This window comes from Cynocephalus volans, chromosome 10 (genome assembly GCF_027409185.1).
Source record: "Cynocephalus volans isolate mCynVol1 chromosome 10, mCynVol1.pri, whole genome shotgun sequence".
In the NCBI taxonomy this organism is placed as follows: Eukaryota; Metazoa; Chordata; class Mammalia; order Dermoptera; family Cynocephalidae; genus Cynocephalus; species Cynocephalus volans.
The window spans coordinates 113033505-113053082 of NC_084469.1; the positions used below are offsets into that span (position 1 = coordinate 113033505).

The window sequence follows — 19578 nt, forward strand, 5'->3', positions numbered from 1 at the left end:
CCCGTGAGCCTGTAGCATGGCACAGCTGATGCAGGCAAGGCCCAACCCCCCACACTTGACCCAGCCTCCCTCCTCGCCATCGTGAGTGTCCTGGTGGTGCCTGCCCTGATGAGGGAGAAGGAACAGGGCTGGAAGCTGAGCCCCACCCGGAGGCCTTTTTAAGTGCTTTAGTGGGAACAGCTGGCCTCATGGGAGGGCTTAAAACTCTGGCAGGCCCAGGCAGGTGCAGCCGTGGAGGTGAGCAGTGGGGACGCTGCGCCCAGCCCACCCCCCTCCTCGCCCACCATGTGGCCCTTCCTGAGTCGCTCCCTCTTCCCACCCCCCACCGAGGCCTGGCTCCAGATGGTCTCCTCAGACCCCGAGGCCCAGGGCTGGGGGGCCTGCAGCAGGACCCAGAAGACCCCTCTGGGGCTAGGAATTGGACATGGGAAAGAGAAGGAAAGTGACAACGAAGATGGCAACGAAGACGCAGGCTTCCCGCTGTCTCTGTTGGAGCAGGAAGACCTGGCCAAGTGCCCGGTGACTGACCAGGTAACGGCTGAGTGGAGCGCCCAGTGGAAGCAGGCCTGGGGGTCTCAGGGGACCCAGGGCACTGGGGCCAGGGGAGACGCAGGGACAGGAGACGGGCAGCTGTAGCTGACTCGGGAAGTGAGAGTGCTGTGCCCACCTGTGGGGAGAGGGCGGCAGTGTGGCCAGGTGCCATACTGGCCAGAGGGGTTGAGGTGGCCTCTGTGGCCTAGGGAGGGGCCCCTGGGGTAAGGGTTCTAGGGGCTCCTCAGGAAGGAGAGTGCGTCCAGAGAAGTGGGTGTCCCCCAGGGGCCATGACCCTGTGCAGGGGCTGGCAGGTCACCCTCCCCACCTCCCTCAAGGGGAGCCTGTGGGCTGTCCCACCCCAGGCTCACCGTGGGCCGTGTATGGGCAGGAGCTAGAAGCCATCGAGCTGAAGCTGTCAGCCATGGAGCAGGCCGAGGGGCCACCGGCGCCACCCAGCGCACAGGGCGAGGCCAGGGCAGAGGAGGGTGCTGGGGCCGTGCCGGCCGGACAGCTGCTGAGCCCCAAGACAACGGGTAGGAACTTCCCTGGGTGACTGCTCCCCCGCCCCAGTCCGTGGACCGACAGCTCCAGGCTCTGCACCCCCCCTCCTCTGACCTCCTCTGAAGATCAAGATGTGCTGGGGACAGTCTCGCCTCCAAGGCGGTTGAATGAGAGTTCTGGGGTTTCCAGGAGGGCTGGTCCTGGCGGCCCCGGGTTGTGGCCTCCCTGACAGCCTGAGTGACCTCTCCCCTGAGGGGTGTGAGGACTGCATGCAGACGGTGGCCACCGCAGGGGCTGCTGGTCCTCAGGCCCCTCTCTCCACAGGCTGCCCCTTCCTTGCGGCCCCCAAGGAGAAGGTGGAGGCTGACCACAGGTCCGTCTACGTGGGCAACGTGAGTGCCACAGAGGGGAGGGCGGGCAGAGTGGGGGCCCTTCAGTGGGCACCGACCAGGCAGTCCCACCCGGGTTCTTCTCTATGGATTCGGCTGACCGTCCTGCTGGTTGGCCGTGCAGGGTGAAGGAGGGAGGGTGTCTGGACCGCAAACTCAGCCACCTCCAGGGCCAGACAGGCAGGTGGAGGGAGCGGCAGGGGGGGGTCTGACCCAGGAGGGCACCAGGCCGTCCCTTCGAGGAAACACAGGCCTTGTCAGATAGATGTTCCGATTTCTCAGCAGGAGCTGGAATTAGGGATTACCACGTGATATCTCTCCATTGGCTAATCATTGGCAACTAATTCCACTTTTAAAATTCCACACACGCTTTGCATAGGTTATACAGACGTGGGGGGCACAGCCTGAGGTGTCCAGGTATGAAGCGCTTTAACTCTCAGGAGTGGAGTATCCCGCTCAAAGTCATCTCTGTCCTCCCATCTGCCGTGGGCAGGGCAAGGGGTGGAGGCACCATTTGGGACAGGGGCTCAAGCTTGGGGTTTCTTCTGACCCCACTCTACCAAGAACCCCCCAAGGGAGGTTGAGGCCTCTCTGCAGAACTCTGGCACACATGCCTGTCCTCATGCCACACAGGTGGACTACGGGGGCACGGCCGAGGAGCTGGAGGCCTATTTCAACCACTGCGGGGAGATCCACCGTGTCACCATCCTGTGTGACAAGTACTCCGGCCACCCTAAGGGGTCAGTGCAGGGGTGGGGGAGGGCCAGAGCGTGTGCTGGAGGAGCCAGCCCTCACCTTCCCCGCCCCCCTCCAGCTATGCCTACATAGAGTTTGCCAGCAAGAGCTCAGCCCAGGCTGCCGTGGAAATGGATGAGAGTGTCTTCCGAGGCCGGGTTATCAAGGTGCGTGCCCAGGAGTCACTGTGCACCTCTGGCCCTTCCATCGTGGTGTCAAGTGCCTCTTGTACATTAATCCATGCGTCCCTGAGAGTTGTGGAAACAGGCAGAGAGACTGGAGGACTGGCCAGGGACACACAGCTGCCCCACCTGACTCCTCTCTGTGCACCTCGGTCATATCACTGTGCTTGGCCAGGGCAGGGGCGTGGCAGGGACCCTGAGACCCTGAGACCTGGATCTGTTTTGGTCTGGGTGTGGCATGAGGGATGTGTTCCCTCCCAAGCCTGACTGACCCTCCTCTTCAGGGGATGTTGACAGTGATGCCACATGTCTGCCATGGCTGCATTGGGTGACGGTGGAGGGATAGTTTAGGCCTAAATGGGGAGCTTGATAAGGTTGGGACCAGATGTTCTGGGGGGCCTTGGGTTCATGCCTGTGCTTAGAAAATGGTCTTTGGGTTGTAAATACCAAGCAGAGGGCCTAGTGGGCATGAGGGTCTATTCACACCTGCCTGTGTGCTGTAAGCAGAGAAACCCAAGAAGGCTTCCTGGAGGCAGCTCTAGCCCTGGGCTTGGCCTTGGGGGCTGGATTTTGGCTGCACTGGTAAGGAGGAGGGACCATCTCAGCCTATGGTTCCAGGTGCTGCCCAAGAGGACCAACTTCCCAGGAATCAGTTCTACAGACCGTGGGGGCCTGAGGGTACACCCAAGCACTAGGGGGGCACCTTTCCTCCGCAGCAGCCTACAGGGCAGGCCCAGGTTCAGACCACGGGCACAGACCCGGTAAGTGGGGACTTGTGGGGGCTTTCAGGGGCAGCTTGGGGGTGAAAGCCACAGGGGTTATCTGGAGCCTGGAGATCAGAAGGAGGGGGCTCCCAGAGCTTGATCCTGGTGGGAGCTGGAGTACCAGCAGGGGTTTTCTGCTGCATCACACTAACTAGAGTTGCCTTAGACACGGCTGCATAGAGGTGCTCAGCCAAGGGGCCTGAGTCAGGCCCAAGGGTGTTGCATCAGCTTGGAGGGGGCTTTCTACAACAACTCTTCCTGGAGGCACCTCTTCTCATTCCCACAAAGGCTCTAGACGTGCTAGTAGTGGCCTGCATCCAAGCAAGCCAAGTCTCTGCCATTTGGGGCAATGGTCCACAGCAGGGCTGTTCTATGGGCCGTGCACAGCAGGCCTGGGCGGGGCAGGTGGGCATTTCTGGTGACCACAGGTGCGGCTGTGGCCACAGTCCACAGATCACATCAGGGGTGGCCCCCAAACCCCAGCCTCTTCTGGTATCAGCTACTGTTCCCTGTCCTGGGACCCTCCCCAGAGAGCCACTGAGAGCCCCCAGGAAGCCCCCTCAGCATATCCTCAAGCTCCTTGGTGACCGACCTACCTTTAATTCTTATCCTGCTATCCTGGGGGGTCTTGGGCCATGACCCTCCATCCCCTCACTTTGCGCTCTCTTTCTGTGCAGGGACCGTGGAAGATTCCCACCATGGTTCTCACCGTATTGAAGGGAGGCCCCGATTTTGAAAGTGGGGCTGGGGGCTGGGTCAGGGGTAACAGCTGTGTTCCACAGAGGATCATTTATTCCAGACAGGCCAGGCTAGGGGTGCTATGTGGCCAGTGGGGAAGGGGAGGCAGAGTGAGGCCAGATGTGTCCAGGAGAGACCACTTCGGTGGGAGGACAGTCTGCCAGGACCTCCCACAGTGGCACAGAACCCACCCCCCTGCCACGAGTCACAAGCCATGGCACGGTGGGTGGGCCCAGCATGGGGTGGGGAGTCACAGGGAAGGGTCTCTGGAGGGTGCTGGGCAGGTTAGGAGGGAGGGGGTGGAGAGGCCGAGACTGGGCAGGGTCAGATCGGAGCTGGCGTTCTCAGCTTTTTGACCAGCTTGTTTTAAGGAAAAATAGAAACACGTGTCTTAATGGCAAAACATAAACTATTAAATTTGAATATTTTTTAAAAGCACATGATAATGTCTCTGCCTTCATTCTCCTATCTCTGACACTTGGCATCTTCTCTGGGGCAGGTTCTACAGAAAGGCAGCTGGTGGGATGTGGTTGTGGGTTCAAGAGTACAGGGCCCTTTGCCCACTTTAGGACTAGCAGTGAGCGGACAGTGTGCAGGGCCAAGGCAGTGTCACCAATGTCACCACCAGCCCCAGGGCGGCTGGGACCGCCTGTTAGTCCAAGACTCCTGCGCCTATGACCCCACCTTCACACCAGGACTGGTGGCCTACCAGGCACAGGCACCCCTGGCTGCATGACACGCCTTCCTCCCATGTGCCGGGTCAGAGGTCTGCCCCAGTGCCAACACTCAATTCTGGCAACGACTACTAGTGAAACCTCTCCCAGGTGTCTCTGCAGCAACTCTATCGCCTGTTTATGCTCATTTTATCATCTGTTCCTCAAGCCCTGGACAGAGATACCCGTGCTTCACAGGGGAGGTCACTGCCTGGGGAGCGTGACCTTCCTCCCCCGCCAGCTTCACACTCCCTGTGGTCCTGGGTCAAGGTTGGCCTTTGTAGTGGGGTAAATGGTGGTGCCCCAAAACTTGTCCACATTTTGTCTATCTCCAGAAACATTTTGTTCTTGTTTTTTTTTTTTTTTTTTAAAGATGACCGGTAAGGGGATCTCAACCCTTGACTTGGTGGTGTCAGCACCACGCTCACCCAGTGAGCTACGGGCCAGACTCATCTCCAGAAACTGAATGCGATCTTATTTGAAGAAAAGCTTGTTTGGGGGCTTCTCGCCTCCAGAACTAGGAGAGAGAATATTACTGTTGTTTTAAGCCCCCCAGTTTGTGAGTCTTTGTTAGGGCAGCCCCAGGAGACAAAAAGGCCCAGATGCGTCCGACAGAACTGTGAGGACTTCCCTGACCAAGGAGCCGCGCCCTAATCCAGCCTCAGGTCTGCTCCTGAATGCTAATGACTGAGTCTGGCTTCAGAGTGGGCCTGAGGGGCCGACCCCCTCCCCCAGCATCAGTGTGGGCCAAGACAGGGTCTTGCTGGTGGCTGAGCGCGAGGCCCATCCTGAGAAGGTGGGGATCTAGGAGCTAAGGGTCGGGGGCTTTGCCAGGGCTGCCCAGAAGCCCAGGATACAGACCACTCATGATTAGGGGACTATGGGAGGGACTTAGTTCCCAGCCTGAAGTTTCTGTGGCTCTTTGCAGATGACAACTCCTGCCGGCCCAGCACCCTGGTGCCCAAGTTCCCCGACCTGGCGAGGGGATAGGGGTTGGTCTTGATGCGGTTATCGTGCCCACTGACTGGTCAGGTGGTCCCCCAGCAGTCTTCCAGCCCGTGTAGACGTTAGTTCCTGTCCATTTTGATCCTTCTGTGGCCAGTGCAAGAAGATGGCAGAGGGAGCCCGGGGAGTCCCTCCTTTCCTGTGTACTTGAGGACTAAGCAGGCCAAGGGGGAGGACTGAGAGAAGCCCTGGGCAGGACCCCACACAGGTGGTCAGGATGCCAAGCCATGAGCCGCTGAGGCCTGCGTGGCTGTGTCCAGAGAAAGCCGGGGTGCTCTGGCTGTCCTGGGTGGGCAACCCACAAAGGAGCAGGCTCCTCTTGCCCCCACCTGGGGCAGAAGGAAGGAGAGGAAGCACCATTGCGGCTGCTGCCAGGTGAGGCCAAGGAAGTTGCCTGAAGTCAGAGCCACTGGCTGATCAGAGACACCACCCACGGTCCCAAGGCAGCACTCAGCCCACGCGTGGAGGGAAGGCAGGGGACAGGCAGGCGGGGCTGCCACCCTGAGAGGCCAGCCTCGCGGTGGAAGTAACACAAAACTGCCACCTGGCGGTTCTGTCAGAACGAAAGCGAGCAGATTATTTCTGACTCTTGTTTTCTAGGGCTTAAAATGGGGTGCTTCCTAACACTGCATCTGAAAACTCTTTTATGTAAAAAACACTTAGGGATTGTGCTGGCTACACCTAACAGAAAACCCAAACAGTGACTCACACAAGAAAGGGGTGTATTTTATCTTCTTACATAAAAAAAGGCTGAACATAAGTAGTCTAGGCTGGGATGTTGGCAAAGCCCAGCTCTCTTGCTTTCTGCTCCTGACACTTACAGTATAAATTTTGTCCTCATGCTCGCAATACAGCTCTCTGAGCTCCAGCCATCACATCCAAGTTCCAGGCAGGATGAGGGTGCTCCATGTGCCAGCTGAACCCCCTTCTAAAGGCTCTTTCCTGCAAGTCTCTCCTGCCACCACCTGCTTACACACACCCATCTATTCTGGTATGCTAGGGAGGGCTGGAAATATCTTTATCTAGCCAATGATCCAGTAACATGGGGGTTCTGTGAGTGGGGAAGAAAGGGAGACTAGATGTTGAGTTGGCAACGTGCAGCCCCCACCACAGCCTGTGCTCAGAAAGGCATGTTCAGGCGTGTTCCCTATGGAAAGCTCAACCCAAGGTCTGGTGCAGGACTGCAGGGAAGAGGGGACTGGGCTACAGCCTCCCTTCTGTTAACAAATAGGAGGCCATCACTAAAGATTTTAAACTCCTGTGAGTATTGCCTGTGGTCCACGTGCACCAGACTGGCTGCAGGCCCATTGGTGTCCCTCGGCCCTACTCCAGGCCTCTCGATTCAACCTGGGGCAAGAAAGATGCTTGGGGCTTGAGTTTTTAACACACACATACACTCCTAGGTTTTTTTTTTCTTGTAATTTAAAAAATTAATACCGTGCTCATCAGAAGGGAAGGAACAGAAAGAAGTGGAGAAAGTCCACCTTCCAGCCCCAGCTGAGCGGTGCTAACGCCTCCGCGGCTCCCCAGGGGCTTTTCCCGGACCAGCACTAGGGGTGAGATGGGGGGCATCTGGAGGGGCCCCGTCTTGGTCTTGTGTCCTTCAGCTCAAGGAAGCCACAGCACTGAGTATGCACAGAGCAGGTAAAGGCCCAGATGGGGCTCAGTCCAGCGGGGTCCCCAGTGCCTCCGCCACTTCCCGACCACACTGTCAGATGACGAGGGGGGCCAGCCCTGGTGCCTGATCCCCACAAGAAGCTGTCACCTCAATCCTGTCACCTGGACTTTGGCTGCACAGGTTCATGGGGGAGCACAACTAGGAGATCCAATCGCAGCGGCTTGGGCCGGTGTGAGCCCCAGGGCAGGCTGCCAGGGCCTGCAGCGGCAGCCAGCAGCTCCTCTCCCAACCTGATAGGCACTGACAGGCAGGAAGAGGGCTCTGCGAGTTTGCTCATCCTGGTATTTAAAAAGCAAGCAGCAGCTGACCCAATGCTGTGCGCCCACGAGGCTGTCCAGACTTCACCAGGGCTCTTTCTGAGACCAGTCCTGCGTCCAGTCGCTGGGCCAGATGCACACGATGCCAAGTGCAGAGAGAGGAGGGCCCTCAGCCCACATGGGAGGGATGCAGCTGTCCCCTTGGTCCTTAGATCATCTCCACCCTCCACGCTGGCTCTGGGCTGGGGAGGCTGACCCCTACTGACCTCCCACCCATTCAACCACAGGAAGGCCACAGCAAAAGCAGAGGTAGAGCCCGCCCTTGTGCCCTTGGAGCCCACCCTCCACTCTCCCACCTGTGGTCATGACTCCTGCCAGGCTCCAAGCTCTCTGGGTTCCAGGCACCCCTTCCCCTGTCTGGAACATAGTTCCTGCTGTGCCCAGTCCCTTACCTCTGCCCATGTCCCTAAAAGGTCCTTAGGTAACCTCTCCCTAGCTAAACTTCTGCTGACACAGAAGGAAAAAACCAAATCTCATCTCACGAGACCTTTAGTTGGGAGGCACCATGCACAAGGCCTTGCCCCAAGTGGCATGTGAGTTACGTTCAGGAAAAGGCAAGATAATAAATATGCATCTCCACAGCACAGTCATATACAGACGTATCTCCTTGAAGTAACTGGCAGCAATGTCGCTCAACAGACCTGTATCATCATAGACATCACCATGTTATCAAAGGCCCTGCAAAGAGAAATGACCAATTCAGAGCAGGGCAGACTTGGCCCCTCACCCCTTTGCTGGCACAGAGAGGCAGGTGCTGCACCAGTCTCGACCCCAGGATGTTCGGGCCTTCTCCAGGGTCCAAATAAGTTAACTCGGCTGAGAGGCCAGGATGGGAGTCCCGCCACCAGCTATGTGAACCCGTCTCCTGCCTCCATGCTTCCCAGGCGGTTTCCATGGTCGCTGGCCAGATCTCCCACTGTCGAAGCCCAAAGGCTACCAGGCAGGGGTGGAGCGAGCATGTGGGCAGGCAGGGCCACGGTGCAGTGAGAACAATGGCTGTCCCTGCCCTGCACAGCCCAGAGACACCAGGTTCTGCAAACGTTCACCTGCCTGCTCTCATCTGGGCGCAGGATGACCTAAGACACAGTGTCCCAGCTGACAGAAGGCACCCTGGAAAGGGCCTGGCTTGGTTCACTACAGAGATTCGCCCCTGCCTACAGACTGCACGGAGCCCCTTGGGAAATGTCTGGGAACAAGGGAGTTCCCGGAAGTGGGTTTGGAGTGTGCACATGGACCTCATGTTTCTTTATGAAGCATCTTCGTGGTGCTCAAACGTTATGTCTGCGTGTTTGAAGGCCACGTGGAAGACATTTGCAGTCCAAAATCCTAACCAGCCAAGTTCAAGGTGAAAGACACATCGGGCAACAACAAGAGGACGTCTCTCCCTGAAGGCTACTGTCCACATACTTAGGCCCCTACTGAGCTCTGTAGAGGTGCTGGGTACCTGGCGGGCACATCTGGGAACCAGATGGGCAAGTTCTGCCCTCACTCCACTCTCTCCTTTGATCCGCTTCATACGCTGGAGGTCTACGTAAGAGTTTGTTTGGAAAAACAGGGTTTGGCTGCTTTAAATCACTGCCTTAGGGGACAGCGCTCATAGCTAAAAAAGATCTCTCCTCACCTACTTTCCAAATGGCTCCATCTTAGCAAGGCAGGTCCTACAAAAAGCAAACAGCAAGCACCAGGAGCAGGGCCCACCTGGACTGGATGCGGTCTCCCGGGTTGTAGAAGGGGTTGCACATCACATCTGTGTAGGAGTTGTGCAGTTTCCGGAACATCTGAAACAAGAACCAACAACGTTCTAATCAACACAGAACATGGCAATTGCCAGATTTTTGGCTTCTCAGCATTTCAAAACAAAGTGAAAATAAAATAAACCCAACCACCACCCAGGGGTGGTCTTCCAGTCCCCTGCGCTTACACTGCGGATTTCATTGTCTCGTAGGGCTGTGTTAGAGGAATCCACCACCATGACAAACTTCACCTTGGAGTTGGTGACATAGCCATATCTGTACAGCTGGTTAGGGAGTGTGCTTTCAACACAGGGACGCTGTGACAGCAAATGAAAAGCGTGCCAGCCTGGGGCCCTCTGTGTGCCCAGCTTTGGAGAAACTTGACAACCTGGAACTACAGAAGTGCCCAGACTGGGCCTGTCCTGCAGCAACCTCACCAGGTGAAGCCTGGACACTTCCTGGGGGTGGCATCTGGTGTTTACTGGAGGAGCATAGGGCAGGCAGGCAGCTAAGCCCTGCCCAATTCACACTCAGGGGCTGACGTGCCCAGAACTTGAGTGTGTGTGCCTGGGACCCCTCACCCTCTTTCTGAATCAATGCCCAGCCCGGGGACGTTAATTGGAAAACCACAGGTTTCACGAATAAGGCAAATCCCCTTCCAGAGGCCACGTTATATTGTAAAAGTGGCTCCCAGGCAAATGTCAGCACGGAAAGCTACATCACTGCTCGTGGGAATGTCTTTGAACTCCATGGCCTCATGCAATTTGTCCCAAGGAAGTGGTCAAGAGTTTCCAGTGACTTACGAAGCTGGATCTAATAATGGATAAAATAATTATTCCTTGCTCAAAGGTGGTGGCCCCCATGAAAAGCACAGAGAGAAATCTTTGCAGGTACAAGGCAGAGGAGCCCTCCGTTCCTCAATAAACCAGACGATGGATGAGTGTATCCTACTACATTCTCCAGGAAATTAAAGTCTAGTTTTTCCCAAATGATTCTGCCAATTAAAGACAGAAGAATTAAAGGCCTCCATTAGCCCCAGGCTGCTCCAATTCCCTGGCTGTCTCAAAACCCTCACCTTCTTCTTTTTCTTTTCAAGTGTTTCAAGGCTATTTGACCCTAAAGCACACCCTGCAATTGTAGGTGCATTCCCCGACACAAACCCTGCTGGGCACTGAAGGATACACTTTGTAGTCCTCTGTGGGGTAGAGCAGGCCCAGGTAGAGCTCCCTCTGGTCCACCAAGGCCTTCCCCATTGCGGAGATCTTCTCATCCACCACATCCAGGGACGTGTGCACCATGTAGTGGAACTTCAGCTCGTTCTCCGTGGGGGTGCTGCGGATGTAGAGAGGGTAATTCTGCAAGAAAAGAGGACAGTAACTGAAAGGATGAGAACACACCCGGTGCACACCGGCTCCAACAACATCACCACAGAGTGCTCCACGGGGAATGTACCCTCATTTTCCAAGACCCACTGCTGAATACTCTACACTGCTGCGGGCACTGCCTTTGGGGCACCCAACGAATCTAAGCGGTTCATATGCTGCTTGCAAAAAGGCTTCAGTAGGGTGGGCAGAAAAGAGAAGACTCATGGGTTTGAGCGCAGCCTTGCTGGAGCCCACTCTGCCTCGGCCACCCCTCATTTTGTATGAAGTCATCCTAGCTGGCACCACAAATACTGACTGTTTCCTAACACACTGCCTACTTCAATTTTGCACCTTGGCCATGGCCCTTTTACTAAACCTTTCAAGGCTCAGCTCAAATCCCCTTCATCTCTGCATTTCTGACGATCCTAACCCGAGCTGACCGCTGCTTTCCTGGGCTCCTAGAGCCACAATTCATCTCGTGTCTGTTCGGCACCGGGGGCTGCAGAAGTATGGTGAACAAGACATCGTCGCTGCCCTAATGGGGCTTAATGATACCTGATCAATAAACCCTCAAGCAAACAAGCGTGGCTCGAGCGAAGAGGGAGGCCCACGAGAAGCCTCGCAGCAGCCACGGCAGTGACAGGTCCGCCTCCTAAGCCTGGTCCCACGCAAGTCCCCGGATAGGAGCATGTGGACGCCACCAGCTCGGCTCAATCTCTTTCCAGAAAAAAGGAAACATAACGCCGGCCGTGAAGGGGACAGGAGCTGGGGGTGGGGGTCCAGGTGCGGAGGCCGGGAGGCCAGAGGGCAGGGCCTGTCCGCGGAGCCGCACCTCAGCGCCCGGAGCCGGGAGGCGGGAGGAAGGATGCGAGCGGAGGCAGGCTGCGGCGGACCGCCCGGCTGGGGAGGGGGCTCGGCGGCTGCAAGCGCGGGCGCGGAGCCAGGCGCGATGGGGGCTGACGCGAGCCCATTCCCTAAGGCGCCTCCAGGGCGGGGAGGGCGCGGGCCGGAGAGATCCCGAGGGCCCCCATCCCTACGTACCTCCTTGGCGATCACCGCGATGCATACCGCCATCTTGGAAGACCCGCGCCGCGTCACGTGACGCGCGCCGGTCGCGCGGCCGCCGGCACAGCCCTCTCCACCGTCGCCCCGCCCTTCCGGTCACTGCGCGGGCCAAGGCCCCTCCCCCGCCTGGCACAGGCCCCACCCCTCCCGTCACTCCGCGGACCCAGGCCCCGCCCCTCCGTCGCGCGGCCAGAAGTGCCGCGGGCGCGCAGGCAGGATTCTCGCCTCCGGCCGGGCGCGCGGCCTGGTCTCCATGGCGGCGGTTGCAGCGGCGGCGAGGTGGTGGCGGCTGCTGCTGGTGCTGAGCGCGGCGAGGCTGCAATCCGCGAGCGCCCCGCAGCCCCCGAACATCGTGCTGCTGCTCATGGACGACGTGAGTGCGGGCGCGGGCGCAGCGGGGCTGCTGCCGGGGGAAGACCCGGGACCCCGCGGGCGGTGGCGGGCGGGATGGGCGCTGAGCCCGCTCCCAGACGCGCCCGCCCGGGCCCTGCCCTCTTCCGGCCGGCGTGAGCGCGCCACCCGTCGGCTCTCCGGAAGACGAGCGAGCGGTGGCAAAGACTTGGGACGAGGGAAAGCGTGTGAAGTGCCTCATGTGATGAGTCTTGTTATTGAGTTAGTGATTCCTTATAATGAAAAGTTGACGACGTTCGGATAGGCCTGAAAAGATAACAGTCACCATCCCTGATTCCATCACCCAGGGAACACCCAGGGAACCGCTGGTGACCTGGACGCCCAAAACCTATTCAGACAGCACCTGCTTCCCGCAGCCGGTCCCGCGGTTCTCGGGAGCACATCCTGGCGGCCAGCGGGCCGTGCACACTGTCTCGGTCCTAAAGATACTTCCCGTGTCAGTGTGCAGTCTTTTCTCCGGGCTGGCCTAAGTGGCTTCTTCTGCATGAGCTGGGCTCTGCAACGCAGGGCTCACTCTGCACTCTCTGCTCCTTTCCTCTTCTTACCAGGATGGCAGGTGGGGGTGGGAAGCAAGTTATGTCCCCTCTTGGCAGAAATGACAAGATTTTGGATGTAGTGGGCTAAGTAAAATGTAGTGTTAGCCTCACCTCACCTACTCCTTTTTACTTTTCTATCGTGGCTACTAGCAAATGTCAGAATAGCTCACAGGACACACGTGTTTCTGCTGGATGGTGCTGTTTTAGACTCGGAGGTTTTGAGTGTTTTCACTCAAGGGAGGGGGCTGGGAAGCCCTCACCTGCCGGGCAGCCTGGGCAGTACACAGGAAACCGGACAGCTGCTGGGAGGCCCCGTGTGTGGGGTCTTTCCAGTGTGGGCTCTTACTTGTGGCTCTGTGGGGTTCTTCCGCGGCTGAAACCCAAAGAACTCTCTTTGGAAGAACTCTGTCCTGGTCAGCAAAAATGTATCAGCTAGGACTTTTTTTTTTTTTTTTTTTTTTTTTTTTCACTGTTCTAGCATTTATTTTTCTTTGAAAAGGAGCACAGTGTACCGAGAGACATGTCCTCCAGATGGAGCAGCCTCTCCTCTGCTCAGGGGAGTATCAGCTAGGACTTTTTGATGCAAGTGACAGAAAACTAACTTAAAGAGACTTAAGCAGAGTGTGCATTCCCTGGCCCTCTTAACAGACAGCCCAGGACCACCCAGCTTCAGGCAGGTGTGGTCAAGTGTCTCCCCACTCCCACTGCTCTGCCGACTTGGAGCTGGCTGTGTCCTGACTCAGCCTCTGGCCCCGTGACGCCTTGTGACAGCCCCAGGAAACTTCAGGCTCACCACCCTTTACAATCAACAGACCCAGTGGAGGGCAGCCCTGCCCCATGAATCCTGTCAGCCTGACCTGGGCCATGACCCCGAGCTGAGTGCACCAGGGGAAGGGAAGTGCTGACCTGACCAGAAGGCCTAGGCCCACCCCTAGAAGGGGAGTCCTCCTTGGCTCATCTCGCCTACGTGGACTAAGCAGGAAGGTGTTTCTCTGAAGGGTCCCACAGGGCAACTGTCCAATGTGGGTGGGGATGCTGGCAGGTAAGAGTGACAGAGGCTCGCAACGGAGCCCTTGGCACTCCAGCATGCTCAGGGAGGAGGTGCTACCAGGCACAGGGCTCGCAAGGCCGCCTTCTCTACTCTGAGCCCAAGTCCTACTCCCCACCTCTGGCCCTGGTCCACTTGTCTGTGGTCAGGGAAGTGGGTGCCAGGACCACCCTTTGCCTCTGAGAGGGTGCAGTTCTAGAAAAGGGGACATCCCCAAAACCAGTTTACAGCACTGTGCATGGTCAAAAGCCCACTCCCCTGCCAATCACACGGACCTGTGAAAGGACCACTCCCCAGCCCCCACCGCCAGAGTCGGGGGCTAGAATGGGGAGGCTGGTCAGGGGACAGGGCAGGGTAATGAGTGCAGCTTGCGGAACCCCCCCACCTGTCCAGAGGAAGCTGAGGGTAGAGGCAGTGTCTGTGGTTCCTTAGTGCACCCCTAAATTTGGAGCGATGCCGGGCGCAGCAGGTTTAGAAAATGTTGAGAACTGTCTCCATTCTCCACAGCTAGTGGGGGCCTTGAAAACGGATGTGACCCAATGACAAAAGGGCCCTCCTGCTGATGCCCCCAGACCACTCCTGCCTCCCCAGGGCCAGAGAGCTCTCTGCAGCTCGGGTTCTTGTTTGCAGAGTGGGGTTAAGAAGGACCAGCCCTGATGTGCAGTGTATCAGGGCTGCACAGGGGTGCACTCCTGACACCGTGGTGTTCTCATCAAGTGGGACACTGCACTGAAGCCACCAGAGCCAATGGGTGCCTGTGTGTGTACACCTGAAACATGAGCATGTGGCCTGCTTGTCCTTACAAAAATCACACAGTAGCCAGCAATAAGGAAAACTTCGCATTTCTCAAAACTCTTGGAACTCTCACTAGGTAGAGGAGAGGCCACGGGCGTAGGGGGATTGTGATTCATGGTTCACACTGGCTCTTACTCCTTCCAAACACAGATGATTTTTGTTTGGGGGCTGTGAGGACTTTTGAAGGGAGAGAACAAAGGTGCTCCACACTCTGTGTGGGACCCTGTGCGGGGTGTTCAAGGTGGTCATCTCATTAACCCTGACAAGTCTGCAAGGGGGTGTTCACATCCCCACCTTTACAGCCGAGGGAGCTAACCACTACGTGATAAAAGACGGGGTGTTGTGCAGAAGTGTGGCAGCATGGCAGGCCTGTGACCACCATCCTCAGAAGGGACCAGCAGGTGGCCCTCTCCTGGCGCCTGTGAACTGGGATTTGGGAAGCATTCCCACTGATCCCTGATAAGAGCGGCCTGCTGTACCTGAACTGTTTGTGCAGATGTCATGGTTTATGTGGAACACCTTCCTCCTCCTGGGTGTCTGCAGTCTGGGTACGTGGCATCGAGTCTCTCACAAGCTTCCTGGTTGACAGCACTAACACGTGTTGTCACAGGTCGATGTGCACACGCATGGTGTGTGCTGGTCTCTCCCCTGGCTGGCTTTGCTCTGTCCTTTCCCTGTAGTAAATCATAGTTGTGTGCACGACAACTCTGAGATCTGTGCTCCTCCTTGCAAAAGTGTTCCACCTCCTAGTATCTCCCAACCAGCCGGTGATGAGAACCAAGCCTGTCTGTTTCGACCTCTCTGCCGCATCCAGTTGTGTTCCCCAAGGCCTGGCACGAGGTAGGCAGAATCACCCAGGTGGACATGAACAGATGCAGGCGCAGCTGCACCGGCCGCTGGCATTCCACCACTGACGCTTAGGAGAGGCTGCTACCGGTGACTGCAGATGGCTCTTCCAGCCCCGCTCTCAAGTGAGGCACCCAGTTTTCAGACACATACCCTCAGCCCCCACGGCAGAGAGTCAGGAGGGAGTCCTGGATGCTGTCTTGGACATCTCTTGGCAACACTGTAATCGCCAACCCTGTTTCCATCTGCCCCCTGGAAGGATGCCAGGTTTTCCTGAGCGATTGTGCCAGGTCAGGCTCCTCACCTGCTCGGGCTCCCTTGCAGCCAGGCAGCCTCTGAAATGTGGTGGGTGAGTGGGTGTCCCTTCCTAAATGGCAGAGGTCCCTGTGCAGCTGCCCCTCTGCCTTCCTCTGCTCCTCCTACCTGGACTATGGACTCTGCCCAGAGGCGCAGCAGCCCAGCTGTGCCTCAAGGATGGTCCACATGCTGGGGTGGGGCAGGAAGAAGCCTGTGCACGTGCAGCGGGTGCCCCGGGCAGGCCTCTAGGCCTGCACTGCAGGTCTCCTGCTGTGGTTAGTGGGGTGTGGCCTGAGGATGCTCCTGACCCCCTGCGTGGGTGCATTTGCCTGGTCCTTGGACACACGGACTTGGTGTAAAGCCTATGCCGCTGTTGGATTTGCAGCACTGAGTGCGTTGTCCACGCTCAGCCCGCAAGCATCTCATCCGCCCTGCCCATTTTTCTCTCCCCCGCCATCCTCCCCAGGAGCCTCACTTCATTCCGGCTTCTATTGTCATTAAATGGAAAAGCCACTTCAATGACTTCAAAATAAATGATCTCTAAAGGGCCTTCAAGAGGCAAAAGCCAGGCCTGAGTCAGCTTGGGACCCCGCATATTCCCATGGGCCTAAAGCTGGGGGGCAGAGGACGAGGTGAGAAAGCCTCCCCTGGGAGAAGCAGGGGGTTGGGGTCTGGGAGAGGCGGGCTCACACTCTTGGGCTGACCCTTACAGGCAGGGGGCCATATGCTCTATTCTCCTGCACAGGGTTCGTTAATGATTACATCAGACAACTGACCAAACTGTCTGTCTGGGGCAGACTGAGACGTTTCTGCTGTGGAGGCCTGGGGTGACCGGCTCTCCTCCTGAGGCCCCGGCCCTTCTCATTCTCCTCCTGGATCTCCCGGGTTGATGCCCAGCCTAAGCGGGCTCATCCCACTCATCCAAACCCTTGTCACTTCACAGCCCCAAGAGCTCTTGTTCGTTACTCACCAGAGCCCACTGCCCCAGCCCAGGAGAGGTGGGGGACCCCAGAAAACCAGGGTGCCCCACTTTCCTCTTTTTTATGACCAGTTTATTAGATACGGCTCGCCTGGTAGAAATGTAGAGTGTGGCTGTTTTTAGGGTACCCATGGGTTGCACAGCCGCTACCACAGTCAACACTAGGTCACCTTCACCGCCTCAAAAGCCCTGCACTGTGAGCAGCCACTCCCCTTTGCCCCTCCCCCAGCCCCTGACAGCCACTATCTGCCCTGTCTCTGCGGTGGGTCTTCTCTGGACATTCCGTGCACAGAGCCCCACTGTCCTCCGGGACTGCTGCCTTGCCCACGTGGAGGGCATTAGAGGTCTGCCTCGCCGCACACTTGTCAGAGCTTCCCTCCTTTTTGTGGCTGACTAATATTCCAGTAATACTTCGTTGCCTGAATGTCCTACATTCCATTGATCCTTGCATCAAGTGGGTGGAAGCACAGGCAAGCGTGAGCCTGGGTCCCACCAACCTCAGACGAAGCCCTCCTTCGGGATCCCCTGGCCATCCCTGCGGGCTGTGGCCGTGCTGTGGGGAGTCCCGGCTGCTCGTGTGTGGTAGGAGAGGCTGGATGGGATGAACTTGGAGAAAAGTATTTTAAAAATGAAAAAATAGGTGTGGCATCTGTGGTGTGCTTTGGAGGAACATGTATAATTGTCTGGATTTCCCTTGAAATATTACAAGTGTGGAAATAGTCTGACCATTGGTTTCCTTCTAAGGGCTTTTTGCCCCCTGACCTGAAATGCAGTACAGCAAGGGCTGAAGGTACTTGGCTCTCTACATTAGGTTTTCCCCCTCAAAAGCATCGCCAGCCCATTACTGAGTCCTGGCTGAGCTGTCCCCTCCACAGCTGACGGCTCTCCATGTTGGGCCGCAGGGTGGCTTCTCACCCGCCTCCCAGCCATGCAGAGTGACCGTCCCTGTCCCTTGAATGTGCATGCCGCTTCCCTTGCCTGACCTTTGGGGAGCAGTCCTTTCTCCTACAACCTTTATTTTTTAAAAAGAATCATAAATGAGGTGAGTAATATAAAAAAAAAGTAAACACAAACCTTGAAAAATAGAGAAAAGCACAGAGAAAAAGCCCAAACCACTCATAAAGCCACTGCCCAGAGCAGTCCTCAGTGTTGATTTGTGACATGTGGCCTTCCTGTCCTCCTGTCTGTCTGTCCTTCTGACCTACACAAGCACAGTTACACACACACAGCAAATCCTGTGTAATTACACACTAAACTTTCCATCTGAAAGTGGATAACAGAACCATAGCTGACTCACCTGTGGTCCCAACACCTGGAGATACCTATGGTCTCTACTGTTAACACTACCTGTTCTTCTAGATGATTCCATGAATAGATTTTTATTGGTACAGAAGCCCTTTCCTCCTGTTGGTTCCTTGTGGCCTCCCTGGGTCCCCAGGTGATGTGGTGGTGACAGTGTGGGCATAGGGTAGTGGCGCCTCGTTGGAGGCCCAGCCCAGAGGCATGAACTTTTGAGAAGGTATGAATAGGCCAAATGTCTTCCCCTAGCTCATTCACAACAACCCCCTTCCTGTCTCCATGACAACCCATATCCCTTAATAAGCAGCTGGACCCCAGGCGAGGAGGGAACCAGTGAGTCTGGCCTTTGTCCCTCCTGGGCTCCTGGGTGGTGGTGGGCTCCTGGGTTTCTGACCCATGCCCACTAGTCAGCATGTCCTGATCATCTGGGCCCCAGAGAAGCCATCAGCACACTGAGGAAGCCCTGAATTACGTAACCGCTAGCAATCTGTCCCCTCTTCCTCCCCACATCTGAGGGTGCTGGGGGGCAGGTGGCCAGGCACGGGTTGCGGACAGGAGCTGCTCACCCTGTCTTTCCAGGTGTGTTCCCAAGTGTTTTTAGATGACCAGGACACAGCAGAGGGTTGTAACTGTCTCTTCATAACAAATAACCTCAGTTATCCACAGCTGCATGCTGCATCTTACTGATCATACAAGTCTCCTGGTACCACAAACCAGGGGCTTAAAACAACAGAAATTTAATCTCTCACATTCTGGAGACCAGAAGTCTGAAGTCAAGGTGTGGACCGGGCCGCGCTCCCTCTCAGACCTGTAGGGGAGACTCCTTCTTGCCTTTTCCAGCTTCTGATGGCCCCAGGCGTTCAGGGGCTTGTGACCACATCACTCCAGTCTCTGCCCCCCATGTTCTCATGGCTGTCTTTTCCTTGTGTCTCTCTGATAAAGACACCACTTATTTTGGATTAGGGTCCACCCTAACTAACATTAATGACCTCATTTTACCTAATTACATCTGCAGCAACCCTATTTCCAGATAAGGTCACATCCTCAGGTATGGGGGCCTAGGATTTCAGCATATCTTCTGGGACACAATTCAGCCCTTAACAGTGTTGAACCATGATTTACTTAACCACATCTCTTTTGTTTCCAGTGTCTCAGCCATGATCATAAATCTGTATATTTAATGTATTATGCATAGCCATGATTATTTCCTTAGTATAAATTTGTATGAGTCGATTGCTAGGCCCTGAACTCCCTCTTAAGGCCTTTAGTACGAGTTTGTGTAGAGTACAAGGATCAGGGTATAATCCTGGGAAAAGGCAGAAAAGCGCTAATAACTCAGAGCTACATTGAAAATGTGCTTGGTGCTGCCTTCTTAAGTAGGCCAGTGACATTTCACTAAGACATAGGTCAGCAAACTACAGCCTGCGGGTCAAATTCAGCCCATCGCCTGTTTTTGTACATAGCCAGGAATGGGTTTTATATTTTTAAATATAAGTTTTAAAAAAAACCCAAAAGAGTAATGTTCCATGACATGAAAAATGATATGAAATTCAGATGTCAGTGTCCATAAGTCAAATTTTGTTGGTACACAGCCACACCTGTTTGTATACATACTGCCTGTGGCTGCTTTTCTGCTCCGGGGGCAGCTT

At 56.3% G+C, this 19578-nt stretch overlaps 3 protein-coding genes across 5 annotated transcripts in view; 2 read left to right on the forward strand and 1 right to left on the reverse strand.

Moving 5' to 3' along the window:
• Positions 1-285: 285 nt before the first annotated feature.
• Positions 286-3822, forward strand: PABPN1L (PABPN1 like, cytoplasmic). Its single transcript, XM_063113177.1, has 7 exons — positions 286-531; positions 923-1067; positions 1360-1427; positions 2058-2164; positions 2239-2326; positions 2960-3102; positions 3783-3822. Exons 1-7 carry the CDS (start codon positions 286-288, stop codon positions 3820-3822), a joined length of 837 nt encoding a protein of 278 aa, XP_062969247.1.
• A 4207-nt stretch (positions 3823-8029) lies between these two features.
• TRAPPC2L (trafficking protein particle complex subunit 2L) lies at positions 8030-11800 on the reverse strand. 3 transcript variants are annotated; one of them, XM_063111093.1, is made up of 5 exons: positions 11695-11800; positions 10472-10644; positions 9478-9565; positions 9255-9334; positions 8030-8234 (listed from the first exon to the last, which is right to left on the reverse strand). In XM_063111093.1, the coding sequence occupies exons 1-5, from the start codon at positions 11725-11727 to the stop codon at positions 8189-8191; spliced, it is 420 nt and encodes a 139-aa protein (XP_062967163.1). In that variant the 5' UTR covers positions 11728-11800; the 3' UTR covers positions 8030-8188. The 3 variants fall into 3 exon arrangements, with proteins under 3 accessions (XP_062967163.1, XP_062967164.1, XP_062967165.1); XM_063111094.1 differs by lacking the exon at positions 9478-9565 and having other exon boundaries at positions 10450-10644; XM_063111095.1 differs by lacking the exon at positions 11695-11800 and having other exon boundaries at positions 9478-9683; positions 10472-10559.
• Positions 11801-11971: 171 nt separating this feature from the next.
• The window catches only part of GALNS (galactosamine (N-acetyl)-6-sulfatase), a 36267-nt gene continuing 28660 nt past the window's right edge, over positions 11972-19578 (forward strand). Inside the window, exon 1 of the mRNA XM_063111731.1 lies at positions 11972-12091. Within this exon, the coding sequence (XP_062967801.1) occupies positions 11972-12091 (120 nt within the window). The remainder of the gene's footprint in view (positions 12092-19578) is intronic.